This window comes from Papio anubis, chromosome 14 (genome assembly GCF_008728515.1).
Source record: "Papio anubis isolate 15944 chromosome 14, Panubis1.0, whole genome shotgun sequence".
NCBI lineage: Eukaryota > Metazoa > Chordata > Mammalia > Primates > Cercopithecidae > Papio > Papio anubis.
Window position 1 is genome coordinate 55,495,991 of NC_044989.1, and position 19,684 is coordinate 55,515,674.

The 19,684-nt window shown below is 39.9% G+C and overlaps 1 protein-coding gene and 1 long non-coding RNA gene across 3 annotated transcripts in view; one reads left to right on the forward strand and one right to left on the reverse strand.

Annotated features, from left to right (window-relative positions):
- Positions 1–18,015, reverse strand: part of RTN4 (reticulon 4) — a 79,461-nt gene extending 61,446 nt beyond the window's left edge. For both annotated transcript variants that reach the window (XM_009184184.4, XM_003908661.5), the window contains exon 1: positions 17,209–18,015. In XM_009184184.4, coding sequence (XP_009182448.1) covers positions 17,209–17,767 — 559 coding nt within the window. In that variant the 5' untranslated portion in view covers positions 17,768–18,015. The remainder of the gene's footprint in view (positions 1–17,208) is intronic.
- A 139-nt stretch (positions 18,016–18,154) lies between these two features.
- Positions 18,155–19,684, forward strand: part of LOC103876956 — an 80,457-nt gene continuing 78,927 nt past the window's right edge. Inside the window, exon 1 of the long non-coding RNA XR_004178253.1 lies at positions 18,155–18,248. This is a non-coding gene — a long non-coding RNA (uncharacterized LOC103876956). The remainder of the gene's footprint in view (positions 18,249–19,684) is intronic.

Below are 19,684 nucleotides of genomic sequence, written 5' to 3' on the forward strand. Positions count from 1 at the left end.
AAAAAAAAAAAAAAAAAAAAATCCAGAATAGTTATCTTCTGGGCCTTCAAGAATACAGCTCAGACTCCTAATAAGGCAATCATGGGTCATGAAACTGAATTGCCTAAGTTCAAGTCACAAATCCATCACTTATAACGGTGTAACTCTTAGCCTTTCTGTGCCTCATGAAATTTGTAAAGTAAGGATAATAACAGTACCCACCTCAAAATGTTGTGAAGGAGGGAGAGGAAAAGAAAAAAGAAGTAACAACCTGCCCTAAGTCACAGAGCTAGGAGGCCAGAGGGTCAGAATTCAAAACATCTAATTCCCAAGTCTTTGTGCTTTGTTACTATTATTTTTTAGCTAGGCTTCCTCAAAGCATAAGATATGCTTCATCTGAAGGATGTGTTTATGTACGAGTGCAACTGGTACAATCCTTCTCACTGTATCAGCCCCTCAAGTCTGTTCACCTCAAACAAGGTAAATTGTCACCCAGTAAATACCTTGTAATTAGCAGAAATATTGCATTGATCAATTGCTTCTATTCTACAATATAACAACATTTATGGAAACATTAATGTGGGACAGGTACTGTGCTGAGCCGGCACATATGTTTCAGAAGTTCATTCAGTTCTCAAAACTACCCTGTAAGGTAGGTACTACTCTTACCTCATTTCACATATGAGAAAACACAGGCATTTAAATCGTATCTAATGATAATACTAGAAAAAACCTGCATTTTAAAACCACAGAACTTCTGCTTCTGGCTATGAGATTAATTACAACAGACTAATTCTTCCAATATAAGCAACTAAATATATGGGCAAAATACTGGAAGCAACTATCTTGAGACACGGACAAGAGGCAGGACAGCAGTGTGAATTCTGAGGAAAGGGAAACCTGCGAGATGACTACCCTGCTTTCTGTCTGAAGGCACATTCTGGTCTACAGTACAGAGAGAAGCCCAAGAACACGGCAAACTCTTGCTAAGCTAAGGAGACTGAGGAGTTGTCTGGAATTTGTGGGACAGGGTAACATACAAAGAAAAGCTTCACAGAAAAGGAGCTCCAAAAATCTGGATAGGGGTTCCTCTTAAACCTCTGGGTGAATACTATGCTGCATGTGCACAGCACAAGACTCGGCAAAGCCTAGCCAAGAAACCTATGGTAGATCTGCAAGCTAACTGGATTATATCAAAGGTCAGAAAGTGCTGGAAGACCTGACCTAAAAATTCTGACCAGGCAGAGAGGAAAGATCTCACTAAACACCTCAAGCAGGACTACGCTAAGCCTAAAGGACACTCTAGACCAAGAGTCAGCAAACCATGGCTCATGAGCCCATACTGTATTGGAACACAGCCATGCCCATTCACTTCTGTACTGTCTATAGCTACTTTTGCACAATAAAAACAGAGATGAACAGTTTAGACAAAGGCTGTATGGCCCACAAGCCTAAAATATTTACTCTAACTGGCCCTGTAAGTCTGCAGACCCCCGCCTCTAGACCCACACTCACTTTACAACCAAAACTTGAAAGGATCAAAATGATTTTCCAGCAAATTAACTGCCTGCCAGAACAAAGTTAAAACCACCGAATCCATGACATACAGTATAAAATAAAAAACTACTGGATATGTAAAGCAGCAAGAAAATATGACCATAAATAAGAAAGAATAGCAAATATAAACAAACAAATAACGTAGATGTTGGATTTGCACTTTTTTTTTTTTTGAGGTGGAGTCTCACTCTGTCTCTCAGGCTGGAGTACAGTGGGGCTATCTTGGCTAACTGCAACCTCCACCTCCCAGGTTCAAGCAATTCTCCTGCCTCAGCCTCTGAGTAACTGGGATTACAGGTGTCCGCCATCACACCCAGCTAATCTTTGTATTTTTAGTAGAGACGGGGTTTCACCATGTTGGCCAGGCTGGTCTCAAATTCCTGACCTCAAGTGATTTGCCAGCCTCAGCCTCCCAAAGTGCTGGAATTACAAGCGTGAACTTCCACACCTGGCCTGGATTAGCAAATTATTAAAATGAAAATTAAAATAGCTATTAAGATATTAAGTACAGAAAGAGACATATAGAGGAGACAGGGAATCTTGGTGGAGAAATATAGACTAAAGGACCAAATGGAGATGCTAGAACTGTAAATTATATTAACTGAAAAAAATAATCACTAGATGAACTTAAAGGCAGTTTAGACAATACAGAAAAAAGATTTATTGATAAACAAACTTAAAGAAAGATCAACAGAAATTATCCAAACTGAAACACAGCAAGGGAAAAGCGCAAGTGAAAAAAGGAACAGTGCCTCAGTGCTGAGAGACAATCAAGGAGTTAAAATACCTGTAATTGCAGTCCCCTTAAAAAGCAACAGTGGGCCGGGTGCAGTGGCTCACGAGGTCACGAATTCGAGACCAGCCTGACCAACATGGTGAAACCCCATCTCTACTAAAAATACAAAAATTAGCTGGGCATGGTGGCGCGTGCCTGTAATCCCAGCTACTCAGGAGGCTGAGGCAGGAGAATTGCTTGAACCCAGGAAGCAGAGGTTGCAGTAAGCCGAGATCACGTCACTGCACTCCAGCCTGGATGACAGAGCAAGACTCCATCTCAAAAAAAAAAAAAAAAAGCAACAGTGGCCAGGCATGGTAGCTCATACCTATAACCCCAGCACTTTGGGAGGTCAAAGTGGGAGGAGCACTTGAGGTCAGGAGTTGGACACCAGTTTGGACAACACAGTGAGACCGTATCTCTACAGAAAACTTAAAAATTAGCCGGTGTAGTGGTGCACACCTTTAGTTCTAGCAACTCAGGATGCTGAGGTGGGAGGATCACTCAAGCCCAGGAGTTTGAGGCTGTAACATGTCATGATCACGCCACTGCACTCCCGCCTGGACAACACAGTAAGACCCTGTCTCAAAAAAAAAAAAAAAAAACTGAAGAAATTTAAAAAAAAAGATAAAATGGTCTTAAGTAATGCTTAGAGAGAAATCTATAGCTTTTAAATGCTTTTAGAAAAAAGGCTTAAAATCAAAGTGTAAAGCTTCCACTTTAAAAGAGCAAGTTAAATCCAAACAAGTAAAAGAAAATAAGTAGTGAAGAGCAGAAACCAATGATAGAAAACAGATTTTAAAAAATCAATGAAACAAAAAGTTGCTTCCCTGAAAAGATCAACAGAATTGACAATCACCTAAAATGATCAAGAGAGACAGAGACTGAGAGACAGAGAGAGGAAGCAAGTATTGAAAATAAAAGAGGGACTATTACTGTAGGTCCTAAAAACATAAGAGAACATTATGCACAAATACATGGCAATAAATTAGACAACTCAGATGAGTAGACAATTTCCTTGATGTCTACTTATCAAAATGAAATAGACAAGTTTCTTTATACCCAGTCATCAAAATGAAATAGATGCATTCCTTGAAAGACACAAATTACCAAAACTGACACAAGCAGAAATCAAAAATCAGAATAGCCCCATGTGACTATACTTGTAATTTAAAACCTCCACGAAGAAAACGCCAAGCACAGATGGAGTACATAATCATTAGTGAATTTTATAAAACATCTAATCAATAGTACCAACCTTACACAAACTCTTTCAGCATATAAAGGAAAAGCAAACGCTTCCCCAAAATTTTTATAGATTTATGCATTAACACCAAAACCAGAGAAGGATATTACAAGAAAATTAAAATTAATTTATATAATATTATTCCTTATAACCACACATGCAAAAAATCTTCAATAAAATAGTAGCAGATTGAATCCAGCAACTCATAAAAAGTATAATAATCACCAAATGGGGTTTAATTCCAGGAAGGTAAGATTGATTTAACATTCAAAATCAAACAATAGGCCATGAGCAGTGGCTCATGCCCGTAATCCCAGCACTTTGGGAGGCCGAGGCGGGCAGATCACTTGAGGCCAAGAGTTTGAGACCAGCGTGGGCAACATGGTAAGACCCTGTCTCCACTAAAAATACGAAAATTACCCAGGTGTGGTGGCGTGCACCTGTAGTCCCAGCGACTCGGGAGGCTGAGGCATGAGAAACGCCTGAAACCAGGAGGCAGAGGTTGCAGTAAGCCAAGATCGTGCCACTGCACTCCAGCCCAGGTAACAGAGCGAGACTCTGTCTCAAAAAAAAAAAAAAAATTTTAAAAATTTTATAAAATCAAATAATGAAATTCACTATAGTAACAACAGCCCGAAAAAGAAAAACCATATGATCATCTCAACAAATGTCAAAAACTTATCTGACAAACTTCAACACCTGTTATCATAAAAATTATCAGCAAACTAGGAATAGAAGGAACCTTTCTCAACCTAAGAGTCAGGATATCTAGGAAAAAATATGCAGCTAACATCATACTTAAAGATGAAAGACTAATGCATTCGCTCAAGATTCTGCGTAAAACAAGCAATCTACCAGGCTTCTCGTAAAGATCTGAAGAGAAAAGTAGAACTATCTTAACTTATAGACAACAGGACTGTGTAGTTGGAAAATCCTAAGGATTCAAAATAAAATAACCCTACCAAACCCGGTAGTGAATTTACAAGGATATAGGATAGATGCAAAGACAGTATACAAAACTTAACTCTATTTCCATATAGTAGCAACAAAAGGAAAATGAAAATATTTTCTAAATATCATTTACTATAACAAAAAAACATAAAATATTTAGGCATAAATTTAACAAGAGATGCACAAAATTGCTATACTGAAAAACACTGCTGAGAAATTACAGATGATCTAAACAACAGAGATAGCACAGTCATGGGTTGAAAGATGTTAATATTGTTGAGTGTCAGGAAGCAGTTCTCTATGAGTATATTGTGTTTTTACACATCTTCCCTATGTTCCTATCTTTTAAAAATGTTTGTATTGTGACCAGCCTCGGAAAACAGAGCTAGTTTCTTCTTCTTCAGCAACAAGCAGCCATGTTTATTGTGTGACACAAAAGATTTGTTTCCCTAAGCTTAAGATTTCTGTCCTATAATACAACCTGCTACAGGTGCAGATCTCACTCAGCCATCTCAGTGTTGCTCCATGTGAAATGGGGCTGAGGGAACTAGCACAAGAAAATGCTAATATTCTGGCTACTGTCATTGCTGTGAGTAATAAAGGTCCTCTGCCTCTGACCCAGGCATCTTATATCCTCTGCCAGCATCCATGAAACTATATGACAAGCTAACTTGTTACCTTTGAAGTAGTGTAAAATCTCAAATCCTAAGATGTCACTTATTCCCCCCTACTAAGTTAAAGATTCAATGCAATCCCAATCAAATTCGTAACAGGAATTTTATAGAAATGAACAAGCTGATTCTGAAATTTATGCAGAAATACTAGATACCTAGAAAACACAAAACAATTTTGAAAAAAGATCAAACTTGCAGTCACACTACTTAATTTATGACTTGCTATAAAGCTACAATAATGAAGTATTGGCATAAGGATAGAAAAATCAGTAACACAAAATAGATGTATATAAATAGACACACTTCAAATGGTCAATTTTTTTTTCCCAAAGGCATCAAAGCAATTCAATAGAAAAAGAAAAATATTTTCAAAAAACTCCGCTGGGAAAACTGGATATTATATGCATGGAAAAAAAACAAATCTGGATCTACGGTAACTCATACCATAGACAAAAAGTACCTCAAAATGGATAAAGACAAACAAAAGCTAAAACTATCAAGCTTCTAGAAGAAAACAAAGTGTCTTCACAATCTTGGAAGTAGGCAAAAATGTCTTAGACATCACAAAGAAAGCACTAACCATGAAAGAAAAAGTAATTATGACTTCTCAAAATTAAAAACTTATACTCATCAAAAGAAATGATCAATAAAATTAATAGGCAAGCTATAGACTAGCAGAATATATTCACAACACATGTATCAGACCAAAGATTTGTATCCATAATATATAGAGATAACTCTTACAAATACGTAGGAAAAAAGGCATACAACCCAATTTAAGAATGGGCAAATTACTTGAACAGACACTTCACCAAAGAAAACATACACATAAAGGACATGTAAAAGTCCTCTAATTCTTTAGTCACTAGGGAAATCTAAATTAAGATCACAATGAGGAACCACTACATAACCACTAAAATGGTTAGAAATCAAAAAACTGACAATATCAAATGTTGGTGCAAATGTAGAGCCACTAGAATTCTCACACATTGCTGGTTGAAGTGGTTGGGGGAACAGTTAAGCAACTTCTTATAAAGTTAAATATATAGTTACCCCATGACTCAGCAATTCTACTCTCAAGTATTTACCTAAGAGAAATGAAAATATATGCATACAAAAATGTCTATGTAAGAACGTTCACAGCATTCTTTTGTTCATGGTAACCAAAAAAAATAATCCAAACGCCCAACAAGTGAATAAATAATTAAACTGTGCTATATTCTTAGTATGGAATACCACTCAGCAGTAAAAAGGAACAAATTAGAGATACCTGCAGCATCATTAGTAAGTCTTAAAAGCATCATGCTGAATGCAAGTAGCCAAGCACAAAATGTATGATTCCATTCATACAGATTGATGCTTTAAAATACGTAAAACTAATCTATGATGAAAGAAATCAAAACAGTAGTTGTTTGGGATTGGTGTAGGAGGTAGGAACCAGAGCAAAGAATTGAAGGACTGACTGCTAAGGACCCAAGAGATCTTTCTAGGATGATAGAAATGTTGTATATCTTGTCAGGGATGTGGATTAAATAAATGTATGCATTTGTCAAAATATGAAACTGTTAAAACTTAAGATCTGTGCATTTTACTGCAGGTAAATTATATCTTAATAAAAACATTAAAATGAAAAAAGTGTATGGGCATTCTTCAACAAATAAACTGCAGAGAGAGAGAGAGAGAGAGACCACAAGCAAGGGAGAACCTGTTGACAGATTAAAAGACTAATAAATCAAATTGATCTACTGTAACATGTGGACCTTACTAGAATTCTGATTCTAACTGTTAAAAAAAAAAAAAAAAGACCATTTATGACATTCAGTAAAGCTCACACCAGCACTTTGGGGGAACGAGGCAGGTGAATCACCTGAGGTCAGGAGTTCGAGACCAGCCTGCCCAATATGGTGAAAACCCATTCTCTACTAAAAATACAAAAATTAGCCAGGTGTAGTTTTGGGTGCCTACAATCACAGCTACTCGGAGACTGAGGCAGGAGAATCACTTAAACCCAGGAGGTGAAGGTTGCAGTAAGCCAAAATTACACCACTGCACTCCAGCCTGGGTGACAAGAGCAAAACTCCATCTCTAAATAAATAAATGGAAATGTGAACATTAGCTGGATGCTTGATACTAATTCTATTGTATTGAAGCCATTTTAAACACAGTTTTACCCTCAACTCTTTTAGTAGTCCATTAAAATATATACGTTTGATTCTATCAATGTTAAACTTAACCATAGCCCCACAACATGTTTCATTAACAAAATTTTAATAAGGGAACAAGAGTGAGTTTGGTTGATAAGAGGGTAAATGAGAAGGTATGCTGTAGGTAGCAGTTTCTCAGTCCTTGTTCAAAAGTGATGTCTTACAGCCCTAATCCTTATGGCCGATCTGTGTGTAGTACAGATGGCCTATAAAATATAATGAAATACTTACTTGATCTTCTATATTCTGATTTCCAATAATTCACCTATGCAAGCAAAAGCATCTAACAAAGTTTTTATCAAGTTATTTTATATAAAATTTGGTTTTTATACAAAATTAAAATATCAGAATTTGGTAAAATAAAACTTTCCATAATTTAACAATGATGTTGATGAACTGAGACCGAGAAGTTGTAAAGACAGTATTTATGAAAGGGATTTATATCATAGATACAAGCATCTTTGGTAACCTCTTCAGAAAAGAAAACAATAAATAAAAGTAAATTCCCTTATTTTCTGAGATCAAAACCTCTAGTAGCTTAGAAACAAAAAAAGTTGTCATGCTTTTAGGTCATAGGTCACCTCCATCTAGGGGTGCCAGGGCACTGAGATAAATGAACTTAATAATGGCACCTTCCAATTAGGCGAGTTTACAAACCAACCTACAAAACTGGGGAGAAAGAACATGTAGGCAGACCTGGAATCCTTAAGCAAGCTTCTCTCTTTCCACAAAAGCAGTTCAGAGATCTGTAAATATGTCCCATAAGGCCAATCACAAAACTCCTCTGGTTTTAAGAGCAGAAAATTCTTTATAACTAGGGGCTTGTATTTTTTCCTTAATCTGCTACCTGTACCTCTCATAAGTACAACCTCTATCCATCTTTCTTGTCCTCTTACTCAGCACTAGGCCTAGTTTTTTTTTTAAAAAAAAAAAGGAACATACTAATTTTTTTCTTAATACTGAACTTCTAAGAGACCACCAATATAAGCAGCAACTCCAAACTCTTGAACAACAAAACTTTATAAACTTTCTGTATCTGTGGTAACAATTCCATCAACGAAAAGAACAAGCTATTAAAGAAATAATTATTTTTGAAAGGTAGAGGGCCACCTATGTAAAGAGACTGCTTTTTAAAAAAAATCCAGTATTTGGCAGCTATAGCTCCTACTACAGGAATACAGAGAATATTTTTTTCATTCTCAACACAATTTTTTTTTTGAAATGAAAAAGCAGGAAGACTTAGCTTTCTTTCTCAGTCAATTATCAACTGAAAAGAGAGAGCCAAATACCTGTATAATTCAGTATGTTTCAAGGAGGCTAGAATATTTATTTTTAAAAGTCTCTAGTTCACCTAATTATATGCTAATTTTTTTAAATACATGTTAATAAAAACCATGTGTTTATGGAAAAATACACAATATTAACACCAAAAGTATTTCGATTCTCCCCAAAATTAATCCATAAATGTAATGCAACCTACTAAAACTCCAACAGAGGGAGAGGGGACAAGATTAAAAAATTTTAAGATGAGGTAGAAAATTATATACACATAAGATAGCCAAGAAAAATACTTCTGGAAAAGCCATCTAGCTAGTATTTAAAAATTATAGCACAACAATCTGATACTTCTGTGTGATCTGACAGATAAATGGAAAAGCAGAGGAAATATTTCACCCATACTACAAGAATATGACAAAAATGGTACTTCAAAGTGGTTAAGAAGGATAATTCAAAACAAAAGGTATTGGAACAAATGGGAAATAATCTTGAAATATAAAATTATTTCACTACTTCACTTTCTAGAACAAACTGCAAATAAATCAAATAATTAAATGTTAAAATGAAATCATAAAACGTATAAAAGTACTCATTAGGAGTAAACATGGGGGAAAATTTTTATGATCCTCAAGAAGGATTTTCTAAGAATTACATAAAACTCAATTACTTTTTTGACTTTTATGACTCAAAGTCATAAAAGAAAATGATAAATCTGACTACATAAAAATGTCTAAACAGAAAAATATACCATATGGTCAAAATACAAATAACAAATCAATAAAAAGTTTTCAAGACATATGACAAAAGGCTAGTTACCTTACAATGCAGATTAAGTGAATCTACACATGAGACCAAAAACCCAAAAGAATAGGCAAAAGCTGTGATTAGAAAAAAACTGACACCTAAGTCTATGAAAAATGACTCAAATGTAAATTAAAAGAACAATTTGCTAAACAATGTATTAGTTCACTAATATGTTGTGTTCATAAAGATATAAGGGAAAAGGTACCTTAACAGGTTAGTGGGAATAAATGTTGGAACAATTCTTTGAATGACACTTGCATTAGCTACCAACATTTTAAATGCAAATATCCTTTGAACCAGTAATTCTACTTGCACAGATTTATCCTACAACATATATAATGGCATGTATTCCCAAAGAAGTGTATACAAGGGTGTTCACAGAAATATTATTTGTAAGAGAAAAAATTAAGTATCAACCTAAATAACCATCGATAAGGGACTGATTAAATAAAATACGGTACATCCCCAGAGTCCTCTGCATCTGTTTTTGTGGAAAATAAAGTGAAAAAGATATACATGTATAAATATTTTTCCACAGATTATCTCTAAACAGATACTCAAGAAACTACTAACAGAGAGTGGATCTACAGAAGACAATTTGTGGAAATCTGGGTAACCGCTAGAAAGAGTTACTTTTCTGTATATTCTTGTAGTACTATTTGAAATTTTTAACTTGTATATATAAATAAATAAATGCTTTCATAAGATTTGGGATTTTTATTGTGAGAAAATACTATAGTAATTCTAGAACTATACAGAATATGAAGATCAGCATCTTACTCATTCAACAAACTGAGTGCCTATCACATCTAAGGCACTGCAATGCAGATACAATGCATACAGTCCTTTTCCTCAAGGAAAAAGGTAACAGCACCTTTCCTCAAGCAGTACACCATCTGGTGGAGAACAGAAATCAGTAACCATACCATTACCTTTTATAGAATGATACATACTATGAAGAGATAAGAACAGAATGTTATGGAAACACATGATGAAAGCAACTTAAATATCAATGATCATTCCAAGAAACATAAAAATCAACAGCTTAAATATGAAATTATCAACTCCTCCTTTGGGGTTAAAAAGGATGATGATGGCATTAGTCTGAGAAAATCTTAGCATCAGTAAAGCTGGGTCTCATCATTTTGCATACCTATGTACTGCACTAGCTATCCACAAAGGTCACATTCATTCAAACACTACTAACTATAGTTTTACCATTACAGTTCCCATCCCTAGTGCTGTCATCCTCAGAAGAACCTGATCCCTTTAGAAACAAGAACAAAAAGTCTCAAAGAATGTACCATAAGTATAGTATATCTGCAACATTTACTTCTACTTATTTAGGGGTTCCAGGGAAGAACCAAGAAATAGCCATTCAGTTGATACTTTTATCCTGGGCTAGCAAAGTACTTTAAAAAGGAACCATTAAATTGAGGCTTTCAATCAGCAGTTATTCAAATAAGTTACTTGAAGGTATATTATGAAAGTAACTGGCAGGGCACAGTGGCTCACACCTGTAATCTCAACACTTTCAGGGGTCGAGGCGGGAGAATTGCTTGAGCCCAGGAGTTCAAGACCAACCTGGCCAACATGGTAAGACCCCATCTTTAAAAAAATAAAAATAAAACTGGGAGCAGTGGCTCACACCTGTAATCCCAGCACTTTGGGAGGCCGAGGGAGGTGGGTCACCTGAGGTCAGGAGTTCAAGATCAGCCTGGCCAACATGGTGAAACCCCGTCTCTACTAAGAACACAAAAATTAGCCAGGCGTGGTGGCACATGCCTGTGGTCCCAGCTACTTGGGAGGCTGCGGCAGGAGAACTGCTTGAACCCAGGAGGTGGAAGTTGCAGTGAGCCGAGATTGTGCCACTGCACTCCAGCCTGGGCTACAGAGCAAGACTCCACCTCAAAAATAAAATAAAATAAAGTAAAATAAAATAAAATAAAAATAAAAATAAATCTAGGCTGGGCGTCATGGCTCACGCCTGTAAACCCAGCACTTTGAGAGGACTGCTTGAGCTCAGGAGTTTGAGGCCAGCTTGGGCAACATGGCGAAACCCTGTCTCCACAAGAAATACAAAAATTATGTGCCTGTGGTCCCAGCTACTTGGGAGGTTGAGGTGGCAAGATCACTTGAGCCCAGAAAAATGAGGCTGCAGTGAGCCGAGACTGCACCACTACACTTCAGCCTAGGTGAAAGAGCAAGATCCTGTCTCCAAAATAAAAATAAATGTAAATTTTAAAAATAAAATAAAAATTTTTTAAAAATTTAAAAATAGCCAGCATGGGGGTGTGCACCTGTAGTCCCAGCTACTTGGGGGGCTGAAGTAGGAGGACTGCTTACGCCCAGGAGGTCAAGGCTATAGTGAGCCATAATCACGCCACTGCACTCCAGCCAGAGCGAGAAAGTAAGACTCTGTCTCAAAAACAAACAAACAAACAAACAAATACTTGCCAGGCATGGTTGCTCATGCCTGTAATCCCAGCATTTGGGAGGCCCAGGCAGGAGGATCGCTTCAGGCCCCAAGTTTGAGACCCACCTGGACAAAAGTGAGACCATCATTTTTTGGTTTTTGGATTTTTTAAAAGAAAGTAACTACACATAAAACAAAGCCAATTAATGGACATTAGGTAACATGCTCCTTTTCAGAAACGTTTTTGTAATACGGCAAATCCTTTAGGTTTACAATAACATAGCACTAAAATAGCATGTTTTCTAAACACTATTCCATGTAGTTATTTATCAGTGGTTCCACGTATATCCATTACTTCATTTTAAAAAGGACTTGAGAGTTTGCAAATTACAAAAAAAAAAAAAAAACACAAACACAAATTTGACACTGAGTTGCTGAGGAACCAATCTGAAACATAATTCACCATATCCATAGGGAGGATACTACTTATTCCCAACTTTTAAAAATAAGAAATGGCTTAACCAGAAATTATTCAGAATGACAAAAATGAAAGTGGGGAATGGACGGGCATGACCTTCTTGTCTTTAGAAGCATCTACTTACTTCCTGGGAACTTGGACTTTATATTAAGAACTGATACCTAATATTTAAACCATATGTCACACAAAATCTTAAAATTTCTAATACATGCTCCTATGCCAATAGAAATGATCATATAATAAATGGCTTTATAATACTAAAAACTAGTCATTTTTAAGCCCCAACCCATAATCTACATTGATGAGCAATATTCAATTTTACACAAATTTTCATGGCAATTAAATTTTGGCAGTCTCTGAAGCTGATTTAATAAGCACTAATATTCTTTTCTTTGTTTTTACATTCATGGTTTCCAAGTCCTATCAATTCGTCTTTCATACAGCCTTTTTGTAACCTAACTATACAGATTCACAGCCAATTAAAGAAAGCATGCTTCTTATACTCTTATATTCCTCCCTTCTATTCTACTCCATTTTCACTGAATGAACAAATAATGAACTAGTTCAGGCCCTACTCATCTCTCTCGGAACTACTGTAATAGCTTTCTAAATAATTCATCTGTTTTTCCTTCCCACCTATCTTAAATATTGTCACCAATTTTCTAACACCGCTTTCCCGGTGCCTTCGCTCAGTTCAAATAACCTTCAATGGCTGTCTTCCCAAAGCCTAAAGCTCTAATTCGAGAGGGGGTGAAAAATAACAACTTTAGAAACAACAATTAATAAAAACCTTTTTGGTTTCATAATATAAATTACCAAAAGCAAGGGCAACTGGATAGCAGAGCATGGATTAAAGTGGAATGATAAAATCCAAATTCCTTAATTTTGCATTCTGTATCTTTCAGCATCCAGATCTACGTATTTTCGGTCTCAATGTTCGGTTTAGAACATGTCCAGAGACCAGCTTGAAGTCACCCTTAATTATGTTTCAACTGCTCTCAAATCAATTTCTAGCCAGAGTTTTCTGTGCATATCCTCAAAGCCTTACTTAACCAACCACTAAGCCAAGTATTTTTCCATGAAAAATGGCCCTCAAGTGAAAGGTTTTAGTCTCACTTCAGTTACTGCATTGCGATGGAGATGTGCTGACAACAGCAAACAGTAAAATTACAACTTATTAACAGATGAAAATCAGGGCTTACTCATAAATAATGTAAACAGCAATGTTAAACAGACAAGTGTCAGTGATCTAGAAACCCTCTCTTCCAGGTAGGCTAGTCTATGCTTCTAACCCTGCTCTGCACATTTCTCACCTTTATCTCACATCAGTCCTCTCAGTAGCCCTGAATCTTCCAAACTTATCTTAGTTCCAAAATCACAATATAATTATTTAATAACCATATATATATATATTTTTAATGCTAAACATTTTTACCATCGCCTGTTAGAGACCCCCAGTGATCTGGGTGGGTGAGGCCACCTCTCCACTCTCCCACTAGTTTTTCTCACTAGTCTTACACTAGATTCTCCAACACAAAGAGCTCATTTCTGCCTCAGGGGTTTGCCTGAAGTTGCTTGGAAATTTTTTATCTCTGCAGCTCAAATCTCACCTTCTAACCCTTTCTTAGTGTTTATGGGGGCTTAAAAAGCCACCATAAATCTCCATCATTCTCTATATCATTATCCTGTTTATTTTCCTCATACCACGGCTATTCTGGGTTCTTTATTTATGTGCTTATTATCTGTACTCTCCCAAGGGGGAGAACATGTGTCTTGCTTATTTCTATACCCTCAAAGCTCAGAATAGCTCCTGTCTCTTGGTAGGTAATCAATAATCGGTTGAATTAATGAACAAACTCTTGAATGCATTAAGAAATCCAGACATATTGAAAATGGTTAACTATCCACGACCATAATCACAATGCTCTTACACTTACTAATAGAACTAAAGTTTCCCAATAGGAATCATCAATATGGAATTAGGGAACTCTGAACAGACAATACTCTTTCCCCTTTGCCTTCCAACCTCAGCATTCCAACACACAAGATTCCAAGAGAGTGCTGTCACCCCGAATCCCTAATGTTCAAAGGCAGAACTCTTTTCTTTGTTCCCATACCAACACAAGATGAGTATGCTTTTGTCAATCATTAAACTTCCTGTGGCCAGGCACAGTGGCTCACGCCTGTAATCCCAACACTTTGGGAGGCTGAGGCCGGCGGATCACTGGAGGTCAGGAGTTCAAGACCAGCCTGGCCAACATGCTGAAATCCCATCTCTACTAAAAATACAAAAATTAGCTGGGCATGGTGGCAGGCGTCTGTAATCCCAGCTACTCGGGAGGCTGAGGCAGGAGAATCACTTGACTCTGGGAGGCGGAGGTTGCAGTGAGCCGAGATTGTGTCACTGCACTCCAGCCTGGGCAACAAGAGGGAGACTATCTCAAAAAAAAAAAAAAAAATTCTGTTTAAAAACTTATTTTATATTTTTCTCTCTTGCCTCAGTTTCCCTCAAGTATGTCTTTTTCATAAAGAAAAAGATTGTTACTCCTCATCTTCTAAGACCTTTAACATGGCAATTAGTGTTTTGAGTAGTATGGGGGTGAGGAGTATATTAACATCAAAATATTATTCAAAAGCATCACAATTGGCTTATTTTTCCCCATTGTGGAGAAGTGAATTAAGAAAAAAAAAAAATCAGACTGATTTTCTTTTAAGAAATGAACCACCTCTAACATCCTACAAGGCTATGAAGATTTCCAAGCAGGCAGTTTACACTACTTGATTCTTGACCTTTTATACCTAAAGGTCCTACTGCTAGTGGGACACGCTTTCCGTCCCCGAAGTAGCAAGTACTTATGAATGCATCTAATTTATTATGCATTCTCAATCTCTAACAAACGTGATTTTTTTCCCTTCCAAAATAATTTCCCAAGATGAAAACGGCAATAAAACAATGTGCCTAATAATAATATACAATCAGGGACTTAGGTGAAAGAAAGAACTTGAAAACTATTTTACAGACCATACATACAGTCATGCCTCACTGAACAGTGGGAACAGGATCTGAGAAATGTATTGTCAGGCAATTCTGTCGTTGTGCAAACATCAGTGTACTTACACAAACCTAGATGGTAGAGCCTACTATACACCTAGGCTATATGGTATAATCAATTGCTCCTAGGCTACTAACCTATACAGAATGTTACTGTAGGCAACTGTAACACAATGGTATTTGTGTAGTGCTTATCTAAACATATCTAAAATACACTGTACAAAGGATTAAAAGATGGCACACGTGTACAGGGCATTGGCCATGAATAGAGCTTGCAAGCCTAGAAGCTGCTCTGGATGTTAGTAGCAAGTGAATGTGAAGGCCTAGGACACTACCATGCACAACTGTACAACTTACACTCTACAGTTAAGCTACACTAAATTTATCTTTAGATATATTTCTTCAACAATAAATTAACCTTAGCTTACTGTAACTTTTCTATTTTATAAACTTTTTGGCTCTTTTGTAATAACGTTTAACTTAAAACACAAACACCTTTTATAGCTATAGAAAAAAATTTTATATCCTTATTCTATAAGCTTTTTTCTACTTTCTTTTTTTAACGTTTGTTACAAACTTAAGATACAAACACATTACCCTAGGCCTACACAGGGTCAGGATCAAGACGTCGCTAGTCGGCAGGAATTTTTCAGCTCCATTATAACCTTTCGGGGCCACCGTTGCATATGCGTCTGTCCTTGACCTAAAGGTCGTTATGCGGCACGTGACTGTATTTTGATTCTGTAACCTAAAACATATCACTTCTGAAAAACTGTATTTCTAACCAATATATATGAAAATGTCTGTCTCAAAACACTTCTCTATGTCTCATGGTAAATCTGCCACGAGTTCAATTAGCCAATTCCTGGCAAGGAATCCACAGGTTTTCCCTTCTTTAGGAATGTCAACCATTTTGCCTTTTATTTTTTTCTTTAAGATTCAATTATGATGCACTAAGAGGCTGGGCCAAGTCCACACTAACATCAATTCCTCCGACCCTGCAGCTAAAACCCTGGCAGAACTACGCCCCCTCGGAACACAATGCCCACATCCTCTCTCCCTGGCTCGGTTTAGCTCGTGGGGAGCAGTCCACATCACACCCCGGTGAGCTGGGCGGTGGCAGGACTTTACCAGAACTCTCTCCTTCCCGTTTCTCCACGCACCACACCACTGGAGGCGCTCTCCCTTCACTGCGGTTGGGTCAATGTGGACGTTTTCCACTCGGCCAGCTCCCCACAAGCACAGGAGGGGGAGGGGAAACGCAAAGGGGCCACCCACACCAGGCAGGAGGTGAGAAGGGAGCCCAGGGCCGAATGCAGGCCAACAGACCCGCACCACAACTGCACCTTTTCCAAAGGAGCAACCCAGACGAGTAGACAAAAGCACCTCCTAAAAAGGTCTGGGTGCCAAGGCCTTTCCTTCCTTACTTCGAAGCCCAACCAACCCAATAAATCCACAACCCTGGTTCCCGGGTACACACCCGGCTCCTACTACGGGTGGGTGCCTAACTTCCGAGAATCGGTACGCTGGGCACCACAGAGGGTAGAAGTGGGAGCCGGGTGCGGTGCACGTGTTCCCCGAAACGAAGACGGACAATGAGAACAAGCCCGGCCTCCAAGGGCCGCCCCACCCTTCTCCCCGCGCCTCCAACCAGGAGGGGCGCCATCGCCCCGAAGTCTGCAGACAAAGCCCCCTCGGGGCGGAGAGGAGGGCCCAGCCCAAAGCATCTGGGGCTGCACACAAAAGAGGGAGGGGCGCGAGGGGCGGCGCAAAGCGAGAGGGCGCGGCACTCACCCACGGAGCCCGAGGAGCCCCTGCGCTTGGGCGCGGCCGGGGTGGAGGGGGGCGCGGCGGGAGCCGGGGCCGGCGGGGTCCACGCGGGCTCGGCCTGGGGGCTCACGCTGGCCGGGGGAGGAGGGGGAGGCCGGGCTGGAGGCTCGTCGTCCTCAAGGAGCTTGGAGGGCGAGACTGCGGCAGCAGACAGCGAGGATGGCGCGGGCACCGTCGACGACACCGGGCTCGGGTCCCAAGACGGCTGCCGCTCCGGGGCGGCGGGGGGCGCGGCCGGCAGGGGTCCCCGGGGCGCCGGCGGTACGAAGTCATTTCCGAAGTCCATCAGGGGGGCGCCGGCGGCAGGGGCGGTGGGCACCGGGGCCGCGGACAGCCCAGCAGCGGCGGGCTTCCTCTCCAGCACCTCCAGCTCCTCCAGGTCTTCGTCCTCGTCCTCTTCTTCCTCCTCCTCTTCTTCCTCCTCGTCCTCGGGCTCCCTCACGAACTGGTACTTGAACGCGGGCTGCGGCCGGGGTGGGCTGTCCGAGGACGAGACCAGAGGCGACTGGTCCAGGTCTTCCATGGCTGGCGGGTGGAGATGATGCTGCAGCTGCTGCTGCCGCCGCCGGAGCCGCGTCTCAGAGCCGCCGGCGGTTGTGGGGGTTGGGGAGGACTGAGAGGGGCTGGGCCGAGCGAGCCGAGGGACCTACTGTGGTGACGGCTCCCGGAACAATGAGACTGCTCCTCCTGCCTCCGCGCCGGTGATGCGCCACCCGCCCTGTCCCCAGTTGCCGCCGCCGCCCAGACGAGCTAGGAGAGAGGCCAGCGGACTCTCCGCCCAGTTTGGCGTGACTCACCCTACCCGGGGGAGGGCAGGGACTGGCGCGGGAGGGAGAGAGCCAATCGGCTACAGGATAGAGAAGATAGGCGTCCAGCCAGGCCAACGGAGAGGGAAGGAGATGAAAGTGGGTGGGGATTACGGCACTTCCTCTCTCTTACCGGCGGGGATTGCGTTCAATGGGCGGTGCTGGGAGCTGGGAGCTCCACCCCCACTTTGAGTAACTGTGAGTTGGGGTGGGGTCTTGGCCTTGCCGGCAGCTGGGGGTCCGTCCGTCGTAGAGCACTGGGAAAGGGGGCGGGCTGCTGGCTGGGAGGGGTCGGCGCGGTTCCTGGCGCGCCACCGGAAGGGCGTTATCCTGGGGGACTGGGAGTGGAAACTTTCCTCCCGGGAAAGGAAGAAACCCGACTGCAGAAAGGTATTAACGGGACTGTGAAGTGGGCCCTAAGGATTTTTAAAGATTTTAGAAATAAAATATTATTTTTTCACTTAATGTTCCAAACCACATCACTACTACTACCACCCTCAAATAGGAAAAAACTTGTTTTTTTGACAGACTCACTCAGTCTAAACCGCAGCCCCTGGAATTGGTAGGCAAAACAGCTGTGCTGAATTAACTGGGGATCTGGGGCCGACCATTTGAAAGTCTGCTCTTCTTCCAAAGCGAGTTTGGGGCCTTGCCTGATGCTGGACTCTTACATGGTAGGAGAGTGAGTCACCCAAAGAGAGAGGCGGCGGGAGACCGGAAAGTGGAAATACAAAGATGCCTTGGAAAGCTAATTTGGTTCACGTTACATTTCAGTCACCTTAGGTTCATGAGTCAACATTTCGGATGATTCAGGCCTTCTGGGAGTCAGGAAGCCCCATACTCATTGGTTTGATACGCAGGAATAAGCATGATCCCCATTCCACTTTTTCTGAGGCTGGAGAGTTTAAAGAAAGTAATTGCAGAACATGTAAGAATCAGGATCTTTCTGATTTACCTTTCAAAAATATTCACTGCATGCCTACTCTAGAGGCCCTGCAGAGAAAAGGATAACCCGCTTTCAAGTTGCTCAAAGTCTAAATCTGTGCTGTACCTGACAGGTATTGGCTACTTAGTCACTGGCTACTTGTGGCTACTGATTGAACACTCAGAATGTATGTAGCTAGGCTGAAATTAGATGTGCTGTGTCAAATGCGCACTGGATTTCAAGAATTAGTACCCCCCAAATGTAAAATATCTCAGCTTTCGTATTGACTTAATGTTGAAATTGATATTTTGGATATATTGGGATAAGTATAATATTAAATTAATTTTACTTGTTCTTTTTAAAGCAGCTTCTAGAGTATTTTAAATACATACTGGCTCACATTATATTTCTTTTGGACAGTGCTAGTCTAGATTAATAATTAAGAAATTTTGATTGCCATGGGGAATCACTGATTATTTAAGCAAATTCTTAGCTCCAACTAATTTATATTACTCTGGCTTAATTTGGGTATTAAAGAAGAAAAGTAGGAGTTGGAGGGAGGGTTAAATAGGTGGAACACAGAAGATTTTGGGGGCAGTGAAACTGTTCTGTATTATCCTGTATTGGTGGATACATAACATTATGCATTTGACAAAACCCATAGGACTATACAACAGAAAGAGTGAACCCTAATGTAGACTATTGACTT